The sequence below is a fragment of the Epinephelus fuscoguttatus genome, linkage group LG9 (genome assembly GCF_011397635.1).
Source record: "Epinephelus fuscoguttatus linkage group LG9, E.fuscoguttatus.final_Chr_v1".
Classification (NCBI taxonomy): Eukaryota; Metazoa; Chordata; class Actinopteri; order Perciformes; family Serranidae; genus Epinephelus; species Epinephelus fuscoguttatus.
Window position 1 is genome coordinate 31,024,709 of NC_064760.1, and position 23,988 is coordinate 31,048,696.

A 23,988-nucleotide genomic window follows, 5' to 3' on the forward strand; every position below is an offset into this window, starting at 1 on the left:
TTTTTTATTCAGAGGCTAAAATGGGAACTGTATCATGACTCAGAGGAAAATCAGCTGTGCGCAGTCACAGTCTGGGGCTGCAATCCCGGCCCCATGGACTCAGCACTATCACCACCGAATGACAGTGAAGATTTATTTGGACCGCAGAAAACCGACTCAATACACTGCAGGTTTTTCTTTACTGCAAAACACAGTTTGTCTTGGCTGACAGGGTGGAGTGGAGTGGTCCCTTGCGACTCCAGCCTTCTCTCGGGGGCAGTAGACCGGGTCAAAAAGGGTAAGCTAGGCCAAACGTCTTCCAAATGGAAACAAATGGAGCGCTGACCTTTTTTCAGCATTTTGTCACTCTGCAGCCATGCATCATTTGTAGCCTCCGTGCTGTCCTGTTTCTTTCTTGCCCTGTTAGCGGTGGTCAATAACGCCTGCTGGCGCGTCATTCTTAGAGAAGTTGAATAGTGCAGTCTGCTTGTATACAGTGTGTGCTAGTGTGTGTGTTGGAGAGAAACAGACAGAGAGAGATTCATACATGTCTCATGTGAGGGGGATTTTATGCAACTGTTCTCGTCCTGAGGCTATTTCAGTGATTCTTGCTTCCTGCCTGCATTCAATCATGTTTAACAGTGCTTACAGTTAAGAGAACAAGCCTCACAGCTCTGCAATATCCTGCATTAGTACAGCTATTGATTAAGAAGGTGGCTGTGCCAAAGGGGTAGAAAACTACACTTAGGACCACAGTTGGTGTTTAAAGACATACAATTATACCTTGGCTCACTTTGTCTATCCTTCCTTTCCTCCTTCTCTGTCTGCATCCTTCCCCAATCCTGTCTCTCTTTCCATTCTTCTTTCTCTTTCTCTCACACACTACTCCTCTCAAGACTGTGCTGGGTGTGGAGCTGAGATTAAGCAGGGGCAGTCTCTCCTGGCGTTGGAGAAACAGTGGCACGTCAGCTGCTTCAGATGTCGGACCTGCAACATGGTCCTCACCGGAGAATACATCAGCAAGTGAGTGTGTGAAGAGAGTCGAATGTCTTCAAGCGACTTGTTTTCATGTCCCATGTCTCACAAGTAGACATACTGGACTTTTAATATCCAGTGTCTTCCCAGATAGGCTAGACCAGTGGTTCTGAAGCTTTTTCATGTCCCCTGAATTGATACACTTTAGGTCACAGACCCCTATTTGATAAGATTTAACTTCAGGGATCCCCAACTGAAAACATACCAGAATTCTGTAGTTGTTAACCACAGTTGAGGAAATAATAAACCTACGTTCAGAATAGTCAGACTTATAAAGGGCTGGGTTAATGAACTGGAGAGTCTGGGGTCTTTTTACCATTAAACACTTCATTTCCTGCATTCTGGTGACTTTTTATGCAACAGTTTGTACTTTTTGTGCTTTCTGGGACTCCTTTAAGGACCCTTAGGGGAACCCTGTTTGAGAACTACTGAACTAAACTGTGCATTTAAGACGCTACAGCAGTATTTTTTTATGTATTCTCTATGTTGCAGGGATGGAGTGCCATACTGTGAGGCAGATTACCACGCCCAGTATGGGGTGAAATGTGAGACCTGCAGCAGATACATCAGTGGAAGGGTTCTGGAGGTAAGAATGGGACCAGATATCAACGTGAGGCGGCGGTGGTAGCAGAGATTTTGACACACCAAATTCTGCAGCAATACGGAAATCCAAATTGGGAGTTGACTGTGGCGACTGAATGTAATCAGCGTTATCAGAATTGAGCAGTTGCATTTTATTCTCGCCTCTGTTTAAGCCCCGCTGTGCTTTAGGGAGTGAAAGACTTAAGATTGGCCGGTGATAAAAATTTTGTGCTGCTTTACTAAACTAAAACAAAATCACTTGGTCAAACGTCGGTACTCACCCACTTTTCGACTGTTACTTTTGGAAGCACGGTTGAGCAGAACACAGGCCTGCCTGCACCAACAGGAGGCAAAAGACTGAATCATAATAACGTGTAAGGAGTTCAGAAGAAAAGGGAGTTATAAAAAGATCAGAGGGTAAGGAGTGAAGGGAAAAGATGGAAGGAGGAGAGACACAGAAAAGCAAATTCTGCAGTGATAGAAATGTGCGTGCTCTTACGCTAAAGCACTTTTAAAAAGAAGATGGAAGAGGGAGTCAACAGTGGAGAGAGAGGAGAGCAGAGGAGAAGGAGCTGAGGCGGACAGATGAAAGAAAGAAGTGAAGGGAAAATAATGAGGGGAGTAGGTTTGAAAATAACGAAAGTGATAAAGCCCACATGCTAATTAAATGTTTTGGAAGAGTCTCTGGAGGGTGTCGCTCGTCTGTCGGGACCTGAGGAAAGGGAGCAGACGTAGTAAAACTTTGGTCGGACACACACACATGTGCACACACACACACACACACACTCACACGGGGCCTTGTTGTCCCTGTGCTCCTTTACTTGTCAGAATGGCTGGTGTAAAGTGTTTTGTTCCTGACTGTCAGCCTCTCTGGGCTATTTATAGACATGGGGACATGTCAGCCTTTATCTGTGAGTCTCCCTCTCTGTCTCTTTTCCCTCTATGTCTCTCTCTCTCTCTAACTCTGTGATCGCTTGTGTGTGCGTGCATGCATGACTGTCATTCTTTTCTGCTGTCAAATTTTGATATCATAATGATTTGCTTCTTTAAGATGCAGCGTGCAGCTGATTTGACTCACAGAAAGTCAGATCCATCAACACTAACTCCCCAAACATACAATATATATATATATATATACATATATATATATATATATGTATATATCTATATCTATATATACATATATATATATATAGATATATACATATATACATATAGGATAAGAATAACCCAGAAATTCCATCTGGGCACTTTCATAGATGCTGTACTCATTTTTGGCATTTTATTATAGTCTTTTGACAAAAATATTGGACTGGATATTGGATGGACCCGGTTCACAGCCTAGCAGCAGCATTCTGGATTATTTGAAGACGATTCAGAGAAGATTTGTTTAGACAAGTAAAAAAGGAATTACAGAAGTCCAGTCAGGAGGACAAAAAAGCATGGATAATCATCTCTACTTCAGGTCTAGACACCACAGACCTGAGCTTTGCAATATTCCTAAGATGAAATAATCATGAAAGCATAAAACAGATGGGTAAAATAAGATCCAACACATAAGAGCAGTATAGATAAAACACCAGCATCTATAGGTAACTGAGGAGTAACATCAAACGACCCACTAGATTAAGTGCTAAAAGTGCATTAAAAAAGTCAGCCCTATTGCACAATTATTTAATATGCCAAATGGCCTGCTGAGGCCTGCCTGCTGTTTCTTAATGGTTAGGAGGTGGACAGGTTCAGGATATGAAAAGTTCTGGTCTTAATGCTTCTTCTTGGTCAGAAAGGCCAAACAACATATATCATGGCAAGCTGTGGAAGTTTCACAATATGGTTTTAAATGAATAAAATCAAAAGCTTGTCTTGTAGTCTGATTGTAAGTAAATACAGAAAATAGCACCCTGGAATAGCCTGTTGATGAACCGCCTGGTCATCTACATCTGGGCGAACTTGCCGCCTGACCTAACCACCCTGCATATTCATCCGAGCGTGCTGGTTTGTTTCAAGCAGCAGCCTCTTGGGCTGGAAAATGCACAACTGCCAAAAACTGCAGTCCCTCGAATGGCATCTTGAGGTTAGCCCCAGAAGCAAATCAGTCCCTCTAGACACACGTGTTAAAATGCTCAACTTCACAGCAGGAATTAACATGTTTACAACCTGGTACAAAGAACAGTTTTGGTCTCTAAGTGTACGGGTGGTGAATTTTTATATAACTCACTCAAGGCTTAAAGTTATGCATAATTAGGGGTGTGGCCTCATTAAGTGACAGACTGTCTGCAAGGCACCACCTTAGCTAATTGGTCAGATCCACCCCTCGCTCTTCTTCAGCTCCACCCTCTCACTCAAATATTGTCACCTCCAACTCCAAAAATCCAAAATGCCAAACTCAGCTTCAAAAGGCTTCAGAGTAGTCCAGAAGCCAGTGGGTGACGTCACAGTGGCTATGCCCGTTATTTTATACAGTCTGTGATTAGTTTACATGTGTGTGGCTGACTTTGAGTTACTTTAGGAAACTCAAAAAAAATGATTTCACAGATGCATGCAGGTCATTGAATAAGGCTTTACATGTTAGACATTTCATCGTAGTTCTTGTGTGAGAAAAAGTAAACACATTTTTTCATCGTTTTAATTGATGAATGCAGTGCTGCACAGAAGCCACTAGATCCTCCATTTATCAATTTAAAAGTATAATTTCCACGTCTGTGCAGTTAGGTGTACTGATCTCTCCACTCTCCTACATTTAAACCCAGACCAATCTGTCTGCGTTTGTGTCTGTGTGGATGATTAGGCTCGTTCCACAGAGCCACTCTCCAGTCCAACTTTCCAGAGCCAGTGGTCGTTAGTTTAATGAGTAGGTTAGAATAGATGGAGAAGGGGAGAAATAAAGACAGGAAGCGGAAGAAAGAGGAGCATGAAACATCCTTTCTTTAGTTTCTCCTCTTTCCCTCTCCTTCCTCTGTGTCTTAGCGCGTCAATAAATATAGCAGCCTATTAATGCCACCGGAGAGAATGAGGGCCTCATTAGGAATGCTAACAGCAGTTGTTGAACTGATACCGTGCAACCACAGACGGTAAACGCTTTGCTGCTGGGAAAGTAAGGGACGGAAATGCTGCATCCTCTCCTGGCTTTCCTTTCAGAGTAACCTGAGACGGATAAGGAGAGCAGGTATTGGTTAAAATGCAGCTCGGAAACGATTAAGAACTGTGCTATGCAACTCTCGGAGAGACTGCATTCGTCAGAGAGGCCTGGTTTCCTGCAGATTGCATGAAAGTATCAGTTTTTATGAAAAGCGGAGAAAGTCAATGCAGCATAAAATGACATAATACCCTGCCACACTCACTCAAGCACAGAAGCTGGGTGTGTTCGGATGAAACGGTTCAGGTCTCCTCGACACAGGCCACATGTCAGCTGTGCTTCTATAAATAGAAATTCTCTAATGGTGTGTCAGGAAGGCAGAGGTGACAGGACAGGGCCACGCCTCAGCCGTCAGCCCCACGGAGACACGTGTGAGGAACATCAGGACCGTGAACTGGACTGGATTAATGGATGGGAGCTGGCGCGATGACATCATACTGCATCATTTCATGTGTCCATTTCACCTGTTTGGATGTGTTCCCCCGGGGCACTCTGAACATCCAAGGACATGTATCGCACTCTTGTGTCCTTCACTTACATGGCCACCTACTTCCCTCTTTCTCTCTGTTACGTACACACACACATGCACACACCAACACTTTTCTTCATGTGACTGACCTACAGGGATCTTTGCTCTAATTATGGCATGAATGAGAATGGGTGGTGGCCATCATGTGATTGCTGATGAACAACTACAGGCTATGCAATAATGTCTCAGTAGATTATGAGGCCAATGGTGGTCAGGTGATATACAGCGGAAAACATATGGAGATAATGACCTGCTCATTTGTAGATTAACCCTCACTCTGTGAAACTCTTTATGATGATAATTTACGTCCAGTCACACCTCTTTCCCTCTCCTCTCCTCTCCTCTGCTCCTCACAGGCGGGAGGGAAACACTACCATCCAACCTGCGCCCGATGCTCCCGCTGTAACTTGATGTTCAAAGAGGGAGAGGAAATGTACCTGACAGGTGAAACCTAATGCCATCACATTGACCATGCCCATGTAGACGAATGCATGGCATGCGGTAACACCCAATGTCAATCTGTCTTCTATTCCTCAGGTTGTGAGGTGTGGCACCCATTATGCAAGCAGGCGGCGAGGGCGGAGAGGAGACTCAGGGTGAGATAGAGTTTGAAATGAAAATGGTGTGATAAAATGAAAACTGTAATTTTCTCACTGTGTGCGCTCTCCGCTCTTTTTTTTTTTTCTTTGTCTGTTTGTACCTCACAGCACAGACGCCTGTCAGAGGCCTCCATCTCTCCGCCAGGCTCCTCCATAGGCTCTCCGAGTAGAGTTATATGCGTGAGTAGCCTATAGCTTTGCAGATTGTAGTGACTTTTAGCTGCCACTGACACTGAGCTTACCCTAAAAGCACAATTACGACACCAGAAACACAAGCACTACCCATAGGCTTGAATGGTTAAGCACCAACCTGAGAGGCTGCTCACTCCCTTGGCCTGTTCACTTGTCTGTGTCCTAACCTCTGTTGTCATCAGTAATGTGGCAGGAGTGAAAGAGAAGTATCTTGTCACAACACAACACAGTGTTAATGGTTTATATCTGTGAGGACCATCTACAGTCATCAGTAATGATAGAAAGTCATTTGCAAGTCAAAAAACACATGACGGTTCGGTTATGTGTCGGTAAAAATTGGGCTACATTTGGAAAGGCAGTGTCAGGCGACCGCCCACTGTGGTCCAGATTAAAACTCTCACAACAGATATTTGATGGATGGCATGAAATGTTATACAGACCTTCATGGTCTCTAGAGGATGAATGCTAATGCTGTTAGTGATCCCCTGAGTTTTCAATTAGCGCCACCAGCTGGTCATAGTTATCAAATGTCCAGTGAAATATATCAAAATCCACAAGATGGATGGGCCCCCAGGAGGTTGGCAGTTTTCATTTTGAGCAATCTCAAAAAATATTTAATTATACAGCCATATAATTCTGAATAGATATATGACCTCCCCAGAGGATGAATCCTAATGACATTGGTGATCCACTGACTTCTCATGAAGAGCCACCATCAGGTCATGTTAGCATGCTGATGTTAGCATTTAGCTTATAGTGTATCTACTGTACATGCAGCCTTACAGAGCCACTTGCACGACTGTAGACTCTCTAGGTAATAAAGCAGGTATAGAGTGCTGCAGGGACAGTTTTATTATTTTTGAAGCATGAATGCAATCGCCAGAAGTAAAAAGCTAATATTAGGATATAAATGAACTACACCAGGGTGGCATGACTTCAGCATCACTGTGTTTGGTGCGGTTTGGCATCATGACAATCTGTAGTCTCAATTAGCAACTTGTTAGACACCGAGACACCGGGTAGGATATTATTGTAAGGCAGTCCACAATAGTTAAGTTTGTGCCCCTACTCTTACCTTACAAATGTTTTCCTTGTTGTTAGATTACATGAAGACAGCAAGTTTTAGCAGGAGTCAGTTAGTAAAGGTTGAATGGTGCTCATGGCTCATTGCATGGACAGTGCTAGCTTGCTGTTCTGTGTCTGAGCTAGAGACCGCAACCCAGCAGAGTTGCCTTCACTGATGTAAATGGCTGTATGTTCATTACTCACCTGCTGAAGTTAAGTAAAGTGCAGAAGCTGAAGATTCTTTGTCCCGTGATTTCCACCTACAAACATCCAGACAGATTAGCCTAAGTTACGTCGGAAGTTGAACTTGCAACAGCATTTTATGCCATACAACAAAACATGAGTCTCCTAAGCTTGTGTTAACCACAAACCTTATTTCTGGCATCTAACCAAAAACCCATTCAAAAAACTCAATGACTTTGAGATGAAGGAATCGGGTGTGCAAAAAATGCTAACTCATTTCTGAGGTTTAGGACTCATTGCTGCACCACAAGAGAGGAATGAAATCCCAAATAGTTAAGGCACATTAATTAAATTTGAAAAAAGGTTTAATGTAACCCAGACATCTTAAAAAGAACTTGAATATTTCAACCAAATGTATCCCAGTTTTAAACTTGACACATACAGGTTTTGATGTGCAAATCATCAAATCAGTATCTATCTATATCTCTATCTATCTAGATAGATAGAGATATAGATAGAGAAAGACAGAGAGAAGCTAGATGAAGACCATACCGATGAAGGTTTCTGTGAAGGTTGTCACTCTGTACATTACAAAGTTGGACAACTTCCATGTAAAAAGGAGGCTTCAGCCAGCTATGGAACAATGTCCAACTGTGCTGCTTGGCAGTCTGCTGGATGCTGCTGCTGCATGTCGGCAGTATTAGCATGTCAAGGGTTGTCTGCATGCAAGCAGGAGTCACCGCTCTCTGCTCAGCCCTGCCCTGCTCTGCTCTCGTCTCATAATCAATGACCTTTCTGTTTAAGGTGATGGATGAGGGAGAAATGCAGTGTAAGCACGCTTGTTGTCCATGCTGTCTCCTCTCCCTCTCTCCCGCTCTCTCTCTAGCTGTCTTTGCTCCCTCTGCTCTCTTTCTCACACTTGCTGAGCTCCTGAAGGTCAACAACTTACACTGCTGTCAGGTTCTGCGGCGTACATGTGTACTTTTTGATGAGCACACGCACACGTATGTGCATGTGCAGGCTTGTGTGTGCTTCATCAGCTCTTTTTCACTCCTCTCGCCGCTGCATGATCTGCTCACTGTCACTGGTGGAGTTTCCATTCTGCTCTGTTACTGTGCATCGTCCATGTGGTTGATGTTGGGTGGTGTTGCTGTTGTCTCTGTCTTTGGTGGGTGTATGTGTGTGTCCTCTCTCCAGGCCAGAGTGGAGAATCAGTTCCTAGATTATAAGGACCTAGCTGCCCTGCCAAAGGTCAAGGCCATATACGAGGTCCAACAGCCAGACCTCATATCCTCCTCATACCAGCCCTACCACAGATACACCTCTGATGACAGGCTAGAAACTTACAGCTATGGGGAGGTACTACTGCTACACACTCCAGGCCAAACTTAGCACTGGTTTCACTGTTGGTCTGTTTTTAGGAGAAAACTCTTTGCTTAGTTTTCAGATGGAATTGTGCTGAAATAAGTGTGTGTCATTATTACAACTCAGTCACATATGTAGTATCTGTAAGGCTCATTATTTTCATGTTTTTATTTTTCAAAAATTGATTGAATGGATTATTTTGTTTCGGTAAAGTGTGATTAAGAAATGGAAAATTCGAAAATTGGGTTAAAAATTGCAGTTTTCAGAGCAAACACTTGATTTAACATGTTGATGAATGTTTTTATTACGATTTATTTACAACAACTGACTCTTTTTTGAGATTAAGATAAAAATATATATATATATCATTTTTAACCAAACATAATTTTAAATTTCTGAGAATTTTCAGTGAAATTTGATTTTGAAAATGATGAGCCTGAAGTACTTATGAATAATTTGTATTTGATTGGTGGATTTTACTGCCCATACACAAATGATTCACATCAGTTTCTGGTAAATGTCTTTTTATAAGTGCACCATACTAAAAGGAATAGTTAAACCTTTTTTGGAATTACACTTACTAGCTTTTTGCTGAGAGTTAGATGTTTGCTTAGTATGAAGTTAGTGCCCACAGGCTATTAGATTAGCTTAGCATAAACACTGGAAACAGAGGGAAACAGCTAGCATGGCTCTGTCCAATAATTTAAAAAAAAAAAAAAAAAAAAATCTGTCCACTAGCATCTCCAAGGGCCAGTGCACATGCCGCGTCATTAATGGCCTGGAAAACGCAAGGTCGGACACTGGGCGCTACTTTTGTGCCTTTTTTGAGCCAGCTTTCAAGAGGGCAGTGGTAGGTTGTGTCTGAGGTTGCTAAGCAACCTTAACAAGTACTGTATCTAGCCAATTTACCTGAAATTCTGAGGGCAGTGCTGATCATCTTCCAGGCGCTGTTTGTGTATAGGCCTATTGTTTGTGGGCATATTGTCCGTGAAACAGATGAAAAGCTTTGGCAGCCTGGCATCAAAATGATCAACTTTTCCATATTTACCAAAGACTGATATTTTCAGAGGAAGGGAAAGATATCTGTCAGCTGTTATTGGTTGTTCCTTGTCACGGCATGAGATGCGCGCTGCTGCATCCCAAAGGTTAAACTTGATTTATCTCAAAGTACAGTCATCGCGCCCTGAAAAATAGGTTCTCGGGAACGTGTGCATGCTGCAACAGCGTCGCTCTGGCGTTTGAGCGCACCTGCCACGCGTCCTCATTGAAAACACTGAATTTGAAAGTGCAAAAAATGCGGCATGTGTACGGCCCCTAAAGCTCACTTACTAAGCCAAGCCAAAAAATAGTTCAAACAAACCACAACTTGACACTCTTACATTTTGGTTTGTGTATGAATAAAGTAAAACAGATATAAAGTGTTAATGATCTTTAGACAGACATGAGAGTGGTATCCATCTTCTTTTCTAACTTTTGGCAAGAAAATGAATTCAATTTCAAACTATTCCCTTTAACTGATGTTAAAATGATTATGTCATCACTTTTTCCAATGCAGAAAACCCCACCAGTCATCCATGTAAGCCTAAACAAAGCACAGACTGAATTTAAAAAGATTGTCTGATCTTTTTTTTTGTGTAATCCTGCAAATACATGATACATGATGTGTTTTTATTCACCACTGTGCTACAATATAAATGATAACTCTTCTCTCTCCACTGATTCTACAGTCACTTGGGACACTCTCTCCCTATTCTCAGGTGAGCATTCTTTCTCCCGCCATAAATACCAGAGCACTTAAGACGAGTTTAAACAAGTGAACTGTCTGTTGTCATTTTGACCTGTCACTAAGCTATTTGTCTCCTGGTTGCCCCCAGCTCTTTTTTTTTTTACTTCTTCTCCACCTCTTCTCCGTTGTCTTCTCAGGACTACGACAGCCTGGATATGAAGCAGAGGCAGTGCTCCAGTCCAGGTTACATTGACTCACCGACATATAGTCGTCAAGGCATGTCACCCATCATGCCTCGCTCTCCGCAGCACTATGCCTACCCGGGTGAGTCAGATGGCACCCACTGCTAATTGTCTGCTTATGATCTCAGAGTTTAATATCAGTCTATTGAAAAAGGTATTAAATGAAATCAGTCATGCTGTTCTAAATGTGAAATGCAATTTGAACAAAGATGAAGCACAATGGAGTTTCTGAGCTGACTCATTTTTTAATTTTGAGAATGATTCTACTGAAGTTAAGCCCTTTAAAGGAATAGTTTAACATTTTGAGGAATATGCCTTTTTTTTCTCTCTTGTTAATATTGAGACGAGAAGATTGTCACTACTCTCATATGTGTCTGTTCAGTGTGCAGATACAGCCAGCAGTCAGTTAGCTTAGCTTAGCATAAAAAGTGGAAACAAGGGGAAACAACTAGCCTAGCTCTGTCCAAAGGTAACAAAATTCACCTACGTACCAGCACCTCTGAAGTCTTATCTTCATTGTAAGGTTGCCAGGTAACCAGAGGAGACTACAATGAGTTAATGCTCCTGTTCAAGAAATTGTCCCGCAAACGGCTTATCGACATAAAAACAAGATATAAAATTAATTAGTTAGCTTCAGAGGTGCTTGAAAGTAGATTTTGGACAGAGCCAGACAAGCTGTTACCCTCTGTTTCCTGTCTTTATGCTAGGCTAAGCTAACCAACTTCTGGTTTTGGCTTCATAATTAGCATACAGACATCAGAGCAGTATCTATCTTCTCATCTAACTCAAGGCAAGGGTCAATTTATAGTTTCCACATTACCCTGAAGGTCCGCTTTGTTCTGCGTGACATAAACATCTGCTTACAGACCATTTTTGTGACAGCACAGACTGTACGCATAACAAGCGTGGAGAAGGGGCATACGTCAGTCTCTTGTTCCAAGCTCCAGCTGCAGCGGCCTCACCACGGTGAAGATAGTTTTACGTTGGATATTCGTCTGACATTCACTGCAGACCCAGCAGCATCTTTTTAGTTTCACTTTCCCCCGATTCTGACAGTAGTAGGACAGTAAGCTTGCCTCCCAGCCCCCTGTTCACTGCTGCCGGCTGAAGCGGACCCTCAATTGTACTATGAATAGAACTGCGTGACCACAGCTGTCCTCTGACGTTCAAAGCGGCCTGTCTGAGCCTTAAGGAAACAAATAAGCGTTTTTCCCCAAAATGTCAAACTGCTCTTTTAACAGAGATCAAATTCCTTGTCATTGCCATTTGTATGTCATTTCCACTCTAATATATTAACAAAAATACCATCTTATAATGACAAGATTCACTGGCGTACAGCAGAATCTCTTTCACTTCACTCCAAAATAGTTGTTTGGCTATCTCATGCTGCGGTCGCTCCTTTGCTGTCATTTCATTTAACTCTTACACATGTGCATTATGACTGTAATTACTGTCATAGGAAGACAAGTCAATAACCTTTGTAACTGCACAGGTGGAAAAGTTACCAGATGTCCCTTTGTAATCTGAATGAATGATTAAGCTGTTTGGTTTTCATCTGCATGGATGAGACTTGCGTTGAAGCCTTCCTTCATGCTCATTTTTCCCTTGCTGTGATTGGCTGTGGCTGGCTGCAGGCTCTGAAAGTGGCAGAAGTTCACCTTATTACGGCCAAGAGGGGCGGTCAAGCACACCCACCACAAACCAGCCCCCTAAACATTTTCATGTACCAGGTAGGACTCCCCATCTCCCCATTACGCTCCTCACGATTTCATAGTTTTTTTTTTGTTTGTTTTGGGGTTTTTTTACTGTGTGGGAAGATTTCATCAGCCATTATTCACTAATGCAAATCATTCATTTTAAGTTCTGTGGGAATCAGAGTGTGTGAAAATGTGACTAAGTCATATTTTTATGTCGCACATAAAGTAATTTCTGTGGCACATTCTTCCCCTCATACTGCACCTTTACCTTCCTTTACAACCATCCCTCCTACCTCCACCTTGTCCCACCCGATCATCCTCAACAGAAACTCACATCCTCTCCTCCTTTACTCCTCCATGTTTCACCTCTCCATCTCCTCTTTCTCTCCTCAGCCACAGGGGACCCCAACATCTACAGGAAGCCTCCCATCTATACGAGAACGGGTACAGTGCAGTTAGCCCCGCCTTAGCCTGCCTGTCCTCCTGTCAGTTTAGTCATGCTGTGTTTGAGTACTCGATGTAGTTGTTTTTACTGACCTATTGATGTATTTCAGCAGCCCCCTTGTGATTTAATATTTATTAGTATTGATGTTCCCGTTGTGATAGAAATTGAGGCCATTGATAACAAAACCAGATAAATGGAAAAGATTGATTCTGTGCTTGACAGCGGACATAGAGTTTGATTTGTACAACAAAAAATGAAGATAAAGATCAGTTACACTGCGTTAGTTAGAGGCCAAATAAGAAAGAGCAATGTTTGGTGTGCATGCCACAAGCACGTCTGCTTCTGCGTGCAGCTCCCGCAGCACGACAGGTTCTTGTCGGCAAATGGGGCTAGAATAGACCCTGAATGAAGTGAAGGTTGCTCAGGCGTGACAAGTGTTGAGTACATGGGACTCTGAGGACACACAATTCACCAGAATAGAACAGAACAATGGAGCAAAGCACAGTGGAAACCCGTATTATAACTGGAATTTATATTTGCTGTGTAGACTTCTTTTATTTCTCACCCTAGCCTAGTTAAACAGTGGTCAGTGTGTGATTTAAGGAGACGTTACTGTAATTGTTCGAATGCGGAGACAGCTGCTGTGCTCGTTTTTTTTGGCGGAAAACAGAGGAAGTGTATGAGAGGGAAGTCTGATTTCTTAATTGTGTGGATTTATGTTGTCGTTCAGTCAAGTAACACAGCGGCGCCGTTAACACAAGATGCTATTTTTGACTTTTTTTACAAGTCATTAAACTGAAATGCACTCCAGCCATCTGGATAGTGTGCTTCAGTATAAACATTCATAAGAGAAGATTCCCTTATCTCCTCGTCACATCATGCTGGAAAAGGCTTCTCAGCTGAGAGTCACAAGATTTAAGGCCTCCTGATGGAGGATAATCTCTCTGTTGTTGTCCTGCATGTTCTTCTGTACTGTTGTGTTGATATTTGTGGGTTAATTAGTCAACTGTGTTGTCCTGTTTATAGGCACTTTCACCCTCCAATATCTCTCAGCTATAATTAGTACATCACTGGCCGTAATGTTTACATGCACAGACACATTTTTGTTTAGAAAATATAAAGTTAATGACTGAATGAGTTCAAAAACCTTTAAGCTTGACTTGTTTGAATACAGACATTCTGCACACTCTTACACATCAGTCATGTTGATACTTCTTGTACTTTATATCTTCCTAAACAGCTTAGGGATGTAACAATATATCAAATTGAGCAATATCACGTATAGTTGTGTTCTTCTTATCATAATTTGTCAGGGCTCAACATTAACACTCGCTCAAGGCAAAAACTGAAACTCTGTGTTTGGGCAAGTGGAATGCCTCATGTAGTTGTCCAATCAGGCAAGTGAAAAATAGATGTTTAATGTGATGTTGTCTGAAAATAAATTCTGCACTGTATCGCTGAAGTTAAGCCTTTACAGTTGAGCTGCGTACGCAAGTCTATCTCAACAAGCGTTGAACAGGACTGATGAGAAAAATTGGACATACTAGAGACTAAAGAAGTTACCTCTGGTGTCATCGATGTTGTATACGACATGACCTTACTGAAGCTGGAACTCTGCATTGGAGACACACTTTTTTTTGCCCAGAAGCAAAACATTAACCATTCTAACAATGGCTCCGGTGCAATCATATCCCTTGCAGAAGCTTTGTTATCCAGCCTTGAACTGCAGTGGATGTGCTAGAGCCTATCCCAGCTGACATTGGGCAAGAGGTGGAGTATACCCTGGACAGGTCACCAGACCACACAGGGCTGACGCACAGAGACAGACAAGTATTCACTCTCACATTCACACCTACGGACAATTTAGAGTCACCAATTAACCTGCATGTCTTTGGACTGTGGGAGGAAGCTGGAGTACCCAAAGAAAACCCACGCTGACACAGAGAGAGCATGCAAGCTGTGCACAGAAGGCCTCTCCCACCCTGGGAATCCATAATGATAAATCCAACGCCGAATGTCTTCTGTCAACAAATCACAGGCTGTGTTTCTAACTTGTCGACAGCTCTGATCTCAAATGCACTACTGTCTTGTTTTTCCCTTAAAATGTTCCTCCAACCATTTAAAACTGGCCAAGTGCCAGGCTAAATAGGCACGAGGTTTTAGTTAGAGCTGTCCCAACCATGTAACTGTAACCGGTTAATTGTTTGTTTTGTACGCTGAGAAATCAAAGTAATTGTTCAAATCCCTATTGATTTGATTTTTTAAGCCAAATGTCAAGTCCTGATTGTATTATATTTGTTTGAACAGCAGACTGCGCAATCATAATCATCATGGAGCTAGAATCCCGTCATCCTTTACACACAAGCCAGGAACTTATAGCTGTCTTAATAAAGAATATTTTTTCAAGTCATAATTTTTCTTCCTTTTTTAATATTGAGATAAATAACATATCATGTGCTTTTGATCGTGGTATCATCGTACCGTGTCTTTTTGGTATTGTTACATCCCTTACAGCTATTGAGTATTATTTTCTCTACTTTCAGCACTTAAAAGGACTGTTTAAATCCAAGGACACAACAGACACATGTGAAGTTGTGTTGCTGTGCGCATCCAAGGCCTGTTATGTACTAATCGTTAACAAGTTTGCTACCTGTATAGAAATGATAAGATCCGTGTTATTTGGCTTTGTTCTTATTTTTCATACGGGTAGCAAAGCTCTCACATTGTCACATCTCCCTTGGGGACGCTCCAATAATGTTTCCCTTTTCTTTTCGCCTCTTTTTTATTGCATCCAATCACTTTTATTCACTTCCCTCCACCTTCTGCTCCACTTTACCCGGTGACCTTGCCACTGTAAGTATCTCCCTCCTCTCGCTGTTTGACTCACTGTCGGTAGATAGATATCGCACGTCTGTCTGTCTGTCTGTCTATGTGTGTGGATACGTGTGTCTCTTTCTGTGTTTGTCATCCCATGTCAATACTGTACAGCCATACCTCCTGACAGAAGTTTCAATCTACAGTCTACAGTAACTTTGCTCTGAATGTGTGCGTGTGTGTGTGCTCGTGTGTGTGTGTGGTCGGCTGGCCCTGTCGCCGAGCTGAAAGAGTGTGTCCCAAAGATGAGAATGTGTGCCATCGCTGTCATGCATCATATGTATTGGAATCCAATGGATCATGGATTGGGGCCGGCATGGCTAATGGCTAACAGAGTGAAGAGCGATCTATCTGACATTACTCTGCATGTCACATCCATTGACTCCCATTGACTGTGCTTTAGTGCAGAGTGGCATCAATATCATCCCCTCGCACCACTCATGAAACAGACTGTGTGCCTCAGGCTGAGCAGTAACTGAACTCACTTTAATGCTGGTTATTTTCATGCTGTTGGCTGAAATATGATCTTCTCTGACAGGAATGTTGGATATAACTGGAACTATAACTGGATATGTAGTGTAAATGTACTCCGACTGTACATCTTTGTGATAATCATTAACACATTTCCCTCCTTGTTGGGATAGTTTGACATTTTGGGAAGTACCTTATTCACTTCCTTGTTGAGAAGCAGATGAGAAGATTGACACTAGGACTGCAGCTTATGGTTATTTTCATTGTGGATTAATCTGTCAGTTACTTTCTCAATTCAGCGATTAGTTGTTTGGTCTATAAAATGTCAGAAAACAGTGAAAAATGTCAATCAGTGTTTCTCAAAGGCCAAGATGATGTCCTGAAATTTCTTGTTTTGTCCACAACCTAAAGACATTCAGCTTACTATCACAGAGGAGTAAAGAACTTTGAAAATATTCAAATTTAAGAAGCTAAAATCAGAGAATTTGGGCTTTTTTAAATTGACTCAAACAGATTACTTATCAAATTAGTTGCTGATTAATTTAATAGTTGACAACTAATCGCTCTAATTGACACCTGTTCAATATGAAGCTGGGGAGAGTTAGCGTAGCTTAGCACAAAGACTCGAAGCAATGGGAAACAGCTAGTCTGGCTCTGCAGAAAGGCGACAAAATCTGGTGACCTCTAAAGCTTTCTGATTAACACAGGAGTTTTGTCTTCCCCTTGTGGTTACCAGCCAGCTAGTGGCAACTCCAGGAAGTCACTGCTTGCCACCAAAAACTAGCCCTGCACATAAGCACCAGTTAAACGCAACATGATCTTTTTACACCTCGGTATTCACATGAAATAAACACATCATATCATGTGTTAATTTGTGAGCTTTAGGGGTGTTGGTAGGGTTTTTTTTACCTGTGGACAACAGACTAGCTGTTTCCCACTGTTGTTTTGGATCTTCATGCTAAGCTAAGCTAAGCTAACAGTCTCCAAGCTTCCTAAGTAACGGACAAATATGAGAGTGGCAGTTGAAAGTTTTAAATTAATTTAAACTTGACTCTTTTTTTTGCCTGCTTTTAGTTCATTTCTAAGGCTTACTTTTTAGTTTTGTTTGTTTATTTGTTGTTTATTCTTTGTCTTTACTTTGCCCTTGCTTTTATCATGTGAGTTGTTGTAGCTTTTACATTTTAGTCCTGCTTTCTCTCTATAATTGTTTTATTTTATTATTGTTCTGCTTCTTTAATCATGTAAACCTATGGTGAGGCAGACCCTAGCCCTAGTATCAATTTTCACACGTAACTCTCTGCAAAAAAAAAGTAAATAAACAGAATTCCCAAAAAGTCAAACTATGTCTGTAACAGAACGCCCAGTTACTTTGTTTCTGTCTGTATTTCTCTTTCTTTCCTAACTTAATCCATTTCTTCACAGACAATCATGTGGACGCAGCCACCAAAAGCAGGACCAGCGAGGACATCCTCAGATCCTCCAGACTGTCCACCTACTCTCCTGAGCCATACACCCAGTCAGAGTCTGACTACTACCCCTACACCAGCTCCCCAAGGGGTAGGAAACATTGTCATTTCACTGAGTTTAGAATGGCAAGCTGCATAGTAGGCTACATTTTTTCCCATTTTAAGCCAGACCAAACACAGACATATAAGTACAGTTCCATTTCTAACTCTGTGTTGTCATATTTATTCACTCACCCACTGTGTTTCACTCTGAGCTCTACATTCATATGAGGGGATCTCTTTTATCTTATTTCTCTCTCAGCCTATCGGGCGCCGAGAAGACGCTTCTCGACAGGAGGAGATGAAGAGGGTTGGAGTCAGAGTCTTCAAAGAGTAAGCGCTTCATTATTTTCTTCCTCTCTTTCTTCAACATCTGGTTGAAGAATGTCACCTCCTCAGGAACACCCATAAATAATGCACTTTTTAATGGTATGGTGTCTAAGCTATCCTCCGTCTCTTAATTTGCTGCCGTCCCCATCTTTGCATTCACTGTACATTAAATTAGCAGTTTTCCTTTACGCCTTCTTTTTTCCTCCTCTTTCTGCCTCTTTCCTTGCTCTCTCTCAGATCGGGAGTGGCATCGGGAGGATGATCCTAAAGGAGGAGATGAAAGCCAGATCTGGTTCCTATGACAACGACCCCTGGGGCAGTGCGAGGAATTCTCGTAGTGGGAGCAAGGAAACACTCAACACTACAGGCTACGGCACCACGGCATACAACAACACTGTCAATGGATGTAAGGATCCACCCTGCCCCCTATGCGTCTCCCTCTTTGTCTCTTCCTCTTTCTGTGTCTGCAAGTTCATGCCTGTGCGGCAATGTCTTTGTCCCTCCCAGTGTCATCATATGTGTTGCCACAAGTGCTTTTTTACGAGCCTCAATATCTGCTGTCATCTGGGTCTGGGGTGAGGGCAGTGAGGCTGTGGATGCAGGTCAGAAAGGGTCATGGCTGCTGCAGGCGGGGCGGTTTATTGAGATGGAAAGATAGCTGAACAGCTGTGCCGAACCTGTGGTAGGCCAGCAGCAGCAGCAGCAGCAGATGTGGCCTGTCATTGTTGTGGGGATACCTGATCACACTGATTTTAAACATTTCAAGCTATTCAGAGAGGTGCGTTCCACATAAAGCCAGACCTGAAGCTACCTGAGTTGTTTCCGTTTGAAAGGATCAAGCTCCGCTGATCACACAGCACACTGGGACTGTTATAGCCTGTGATATTCAGACACCAGCCTGTCTCTGTCACCAGTAGCTCCCCTCTTCTTTTCACTTCGCTCCATCTCAATTTGCGTGCCTGTGTCTCCTCCTTTCTCTCTTCTGATATGGCTCTCAATATTCTACCCTGTTAACTCTCCATCTATTCATCCATCTATCCATGTATCTATCTCACTCTCTCGCACTCACAGCTGGTGTCCCATATCCTGGTTTATTTATGAGCAGTAAGATCTCTCATTAAAGCTGTTTCTCTGGTGGGAGGGGACACAACTGAACGGGACTCTGTTGGCTACGGTTGAAAGGCAACAAAGGCTTGTGCCCATACAAGCTGTGTTTTGCGATTAGATGGTGGAGCGTGCAGTGTGTCTTTGTGCTTGGCTGTTTGTATGTTGTTTTTATTTTTTTTTATTTATTCCCTCAACCAGTCCTGCCTGGCCTCTTTCTGCCTTTTTGCCCCTTTGATGTTTTATGTTGCTCCCAGGGGTTGATGGGTACCCAACTTGCTCCTTTTCTGCTTCTTTGTTACGCCTCGAACTAGACAGATGGCTGTTGAATCTCTGTAGCCATTTCCACTGATTTTTATTTGAGCAATTAAATTAAAATTTAGAGCAGGGCAGATTTAAAATGCAGCATTTGCAATAAGTGAGATGTCATGTAACTATATGATCTCTTTATTTCACAGCTCCCAGATCTCAGTACAGCGTCGAAAGTGGTGAGTTTATTATGTATATTTCAGAAATATTATAAAATAATTTAGGTTTAATGCAGATCCCCTAAGTTCAGGGTCCTGGTTTATTAAAATAGTTTTTATATTTATTTTATAAAACAAGCCTGGCTTTGAATCAGTAATGATTTGCTTGTGGTGGATTCAGTGACCTTACATTAACAAAGCACCAATATTATGTGTACACATCTGGAACTTTGGGAATTTTTTTTGTTAGTCATGAGCGCCATCTTCTGGCAGTGACCTGGCACTGATCATATGAGTTCACTATTCCAAACTACATGAAAATAATTGGAAATGTAAGAAACTGTAGGCTTGACAGAGGCAATATTTCACTGCTGCATTCTGTGTTTTAGATTTTGGCTGTAGGTCTGCCTCGCTTCCAGGATATGGACGCAACGGCATCCAGAGGGTGAGACCACAGTGAACAGTAACACATAACACAGTGTGATTAGCTTTTTGATGGGTTGCAGATCTTTAAAAATTGAAATTGACATTAACTTTAAGTCACTGGAATTGAGTATTCTTAGGGCTTTTGTTACTCCCCAAATCTTGTTCCATATGTTTACATATCTCATGCTAACAACATGCCAGTATCTGTTTATGTTGAAGTCCCTGTCCCTCTCAACACCTGCAGCCTCAGAGTGCTGATTGCTACCAGTACCAGTATGACAGTGGCGGCGAGGTCAACTGGGGAAGCAGAGGTAATTTAATATGCATTTAAAACACCTACCCTTTATTAGATTGAAGCAATTAATTCAATGTTTTTTTAATGTACTGACTTAATTTTCTTTCTTTCCTCCCAGCAGAATACAAGGTAAGGTTTAAATTAATTGCTTGAATAATTCATTTCAGAAGAGTTAGCCTATATGTTGAATAATCCCAGTGTTATTGTGACTCGCTGTCCGTAGTTTGATTGAGCACGGCTGCCTCTCCCTTATCTGCAGGTTTACCCCTATGAGGAGCTCATTGTCACCACCAGAGGTCGCAACAGGCTGCCCAAAGATGTAGACAGAGCCAGACTGGAGGTAAGTTATGAATGGGCCATTAGGCTAACTGTGTTGGGAAGAAATAGTCCCAGGTCTAGTTAAAAACTAGAACTACTGTAGCCAAGATTTTAGAAATGCTAAGGCTATATCTGCAGCAGAACTGCTTCTGCCTAGGAGACTTGACAAGCCAGCAACCAAACTCTGTAAGATATTTGTAGTATTAAAAGATATACAGTACAGGCCAAAAGTTTGGACACACCTTCTCATTCAATGCGTTTTCTTTATTTTCATGACTATTTACATTGTAGATTCTCACTGAAGGCATCAAAACTATGAATGAACACATGTGGAGTTATGTACTTAACAAAAAAAGGTGAAATAACTGGAAACATGTTTTATATTCTAGTTTCTTCAAAATAGCCACCCTTTGCTCTGATTACTGCTTTGCACACTCTTGGCATTCTCTCCATGAGCTTCAAGAGGTAGTCACCTGAAATGGTTTCCACTTCACAGGTGTGCCTTATCAGGGTTAATTAGTGGAATTTCTTGCTTTATCAATGGGGTTGGGACCATCAGTTGTGTTGTGCAGAAGTCAGGTTAATACACAGCCGACAGCCCTATTGGACAACTGTTAAAATTCATATTATGGCAAGAACCACTCAGCTAACTAAAGAAAAACGAGTGGCCATCATTACTTTAAGAAATGAAGGTCAGTCAGTCCGGAAAATTGCAAAAACTTTAAATGTGTCCCCAAGTGGAGTCGCAAAAACCATCAAGCGCTACAACGAAACTGGCACACATGAGGACGACCCAGGAAAGGAAGACCAAGAGTCACCTCTGCTTCTGAGGATAAGTTCATCCGAGTCACCAGCCTCAGAAATCGCAAGTTAACAGCAGCTCAGATCAGAGACCAGATGAATGCCACACAGAGTTCTAGCAGCAGACCCATCTCTAGAACAACTGTTAAGAGGAGACTGCGCGAATCAGGCCTTCATGGTCAAATAGCTGCTAGGAAACCACTGCTAAGGAGAGGCAACAAGCAGAAGAGATTTGTTTGGGCCAAGAAACACAAGGAATGGACATTAGATCAGTGGAAATCTGTGCTTTGGTCTGATGAGTCCAAATTTGAGATCTTTGGTTCCAACCGCTGTGTCTTTGTGAGACGTAGAAAAGGTGATCGGATGGATTCCACATGCCTGGTTCCCACTGTGAAGCATGGAGGAGGAGGTGTGATGGTGTGGGGGTGTTTTGCTGGTGACACTGTTGGGGATTTATTCAAAATTGAAGGCACACTGAACCAGCATGGCTGCCACAGCATCCTGCAGTGACATGCCATCCCATCCGGTTTGCGTTTAGTTGGACGATCATTTATTTTTCAACAGGACAATGACCCCAAACACACCTCCAGGCTGTGTAAGGGCTATTTGACCAAGAAGGAGAGTGATGGAGTGCTGCGGCAGATGACCTGGCCTTCACAGTCATCGGACCTGAACCCAATCGAGATGGTTTGGGGTGAGCTGGACCGCAGAGTGAAGGCAAAGGGGCCAACAAGTGCTAAACACCTCTGGGAACTCCTTCAAGACTGTTGGAAAACCATTTCAGGTGACTACCTCTTGAAGCTCATGGAGAGAATGCCAAGAGTGTGCAAAGCAGTTATCAGAGCAAAGGGTGGCTATTTTGAAGAAACTAGAATATAAAACATGTTTTCAGTTATTTCACCTTTTTTTGTTAAGTACATAACTCCACATGTGTTCATTCATAGTTTTGATGCCTTCAGTGAGAATCTACAATGTAAATAGTCATGAAAATAAAGAAAACGCATTGAATGAGAAGGTGTGTCCAAACTTTTGGCCTGTACTGTATATATTCTTTGAACTGTTCAGTTATATTTTCTGTCATTTTTAGCTGTTTACTTTATGGTATGGGGCCAGTTATGTAATTCTGGTTGAAAATACTACATTCTTTTTCATTTATGCATTTTGTTTTTGTGCCTACAAAAAATTCAGTTTGTCTTTTTCTCATAATAACCTCAATGTCCTCAATGGCAAATGGCCATAAGAATAATATATAAGATGACTGTAAGACTTAATAGGGTATTGTAAAATATAATGAAAAGGAAAATGTCATAACTGTGTGTCATCCTTTTATCCTTGTGTTTTCAGCGTCACCTGTCCCCGGAGGAGTTCCTCCAAGTGTTTGGCATGACTGTGGAGGATTTTGACCGGCTGGCTCTGTGGAAGAGAAATGAGCTCAAGAAACAGGCCCGACTGTTTTAATAACACATGGATGTCTGTTGAATACTGCCATAATTAGAGCAAGAGGCCTGACAGACTGTAAGAGGAGAAGAAAGAGATAGGTGGACGTCTGCTCAGTTTCACTGCCATGGCTGAGAAACCTGTTCTAGATCTCCTCATAATGACGAACCAAATTCTGGTCACACCAGCGTGGACTTCTGAGATACCGAGGGAAGGCCACTGAGACATTATGCACAGATGGACTGATAAACTGATAGATGGCTGCCAGTGCAACTGTGGCAGTGTGCTGGGGTGGTGTGTAAGCAATAGAGACTGTAGTACATTAGTGATGTGCTTTTCTTAAGCCTGAAGGATGGGGAAAAGGGTGACTGTGCCCCTATAAGGCCACATGTGGGGATGTCTGTGACCAGAGCCGCAGTACTAAAACATAAAGAGGAGAATTTTGGCTTTGCCTTATTTGTTATGCTCTCTTAGTTATGAGTGTGCAGCACCAGCAATCTGAATGAGTAGAATGTAGATAACAGTATATCATTTATGACACTTTATCGGTGTGAATGATTAGAAGAAGAATGGGTGAGCATACATCACTTTGCTTTGATTTATAATGATGAATTTTGTTTACTTGTTTCATTGTTTTTGCTCTTTCACCTGTCCCTCCAGTTTACACTAATTGATATAGGATGAAAAAAAGTTACAATCTGAGGTGGACACGACTTATTTTCAATCGTATGTGTGACCTGCATTGATTTGTGTGCAAATGAAAACCAAAGTGAGAATGCAAATATACAGATTAGCAGATCACTTCCATGAAATGTTCTGGTTAAATAGTTAAAGGTCACCAATAGATACAATTCACTGTGCAGCTATGTGGTAACCTAAAAGAATGTGCAATTCAGTAGATTAAATAGATAAAGGAAACACTAATTCAGTTCTCCTGCTCCATGTTTTCCAGCCCATTGCAATAGAAAGATGACTAAATGTTTTAGAGAGAGGACTGTAGTCATCCATACATTTGCAATCACTATTATTTATTTTCTTTTAGAATGATAATCCAATAATTTTGTAGCTACAGAGATTATATTCACTCACAATGAAACGCTCCGCAAGGTATTTCACACACTGACAAAGATCCAGGGTTGTCGAAGACTTTACTTCCTTTGAATACTGTTATTTTTGATTTTGTCA

The 23,988-nt window shown here is 42.0% G+C and overlaps 1 protein-coding gene across 5 annotated transcripts in view; it reads left to right on the plus strand.

Annotated features, from left to right (window-relative positions):
- The window catches only part of ablim3 (actin binding LIM protein family, member 3), a 58,991-nt gene extending 35,019 nt beyond the window's left edge, over positions 1 to 23,972 (plus strand). For 2 of the 5 annotated variants that reach the window (XM_049586081.1, XM_049586082.1), the window contains exons 5-23: positions 876 to 1,002; positions 1,507 to 1,600; positions 5,618 to 5,705; positions 5,799 to 5,857; positions 5,969 to 6,040; positions 8,498 to 8,659; positions 10,393 to 10,422; positions 10,589 to 10,715; positions 12,268 to 12,363; positions 12,724 to 12,774; positions 17,561 to 17,677; positions 17,888 to 17,958; positions 18,193 to 18,361; positions 19,518 to 19,547; positions 19,916 to 19,971; positions 20,197 to 20,263; positions 20,366 to 20,376; positions 20,507 to 20,587; positions 22,711 to 23,972. In XM_049586081.1, coding sequence (XP_049442038.1) covers positions 876 to 1,002; positions 1,507 to 1,600; positions 5,618 to 5,705; positions 5,799 to 5,857; positions 5,969 to 6,040; positions 8,498 to 8,659; positions 10,393 to 10,422; positions 10,589 to 10,715; positions 12,268 to 12,363; positions 12,724 to 12,774; positions 17,561 to 17,677; positions 17,888 to 17,958; positions 18,193 to 18,361; positions 19,518 to 19,547; positions 19,916 to 19,971; positions 20,197 to 20,263; positions 20,366 to 20,376; positions 20,507 to 20,587; positions 22,711 to 22,824 — 1,622 coding nt within the window. In that variant the 3' untranslated portion in view covers positions 22,825 to 23,972. Of the gene's footprint in view, positions 1 to 875; positions 1,003 to 1,506; positions 1,601 to 5,617; positions 5,706 to 5,798; positions 5,858 to 5,968; positions 6,041 to 8,497; positions 8,660 to 10,392; positions 10,423 to 10,588; positions 10,716 to 12,267; positions 12,364 to 12,723; positions 12,775 to 17,542; positions 17,678 to 17,887; positions 17,959 to 18,192; positions 18,362 to 19,517; positions 19,548 to 19,915; positions 19,972 to 20,196; positions 20,264 to 20,365; positions 20,377 to 20,506; positions 20,588 to 22,710 lie in introns of all 5 variants that reach the window. The other 3 variants (XM_049586083.1, XM_049586084.1, XM_049586085.1) reach the window with 3 other exon arrangements.
- Positions 23,973 to 23,988: the final 16 nt, after the last annotated feature.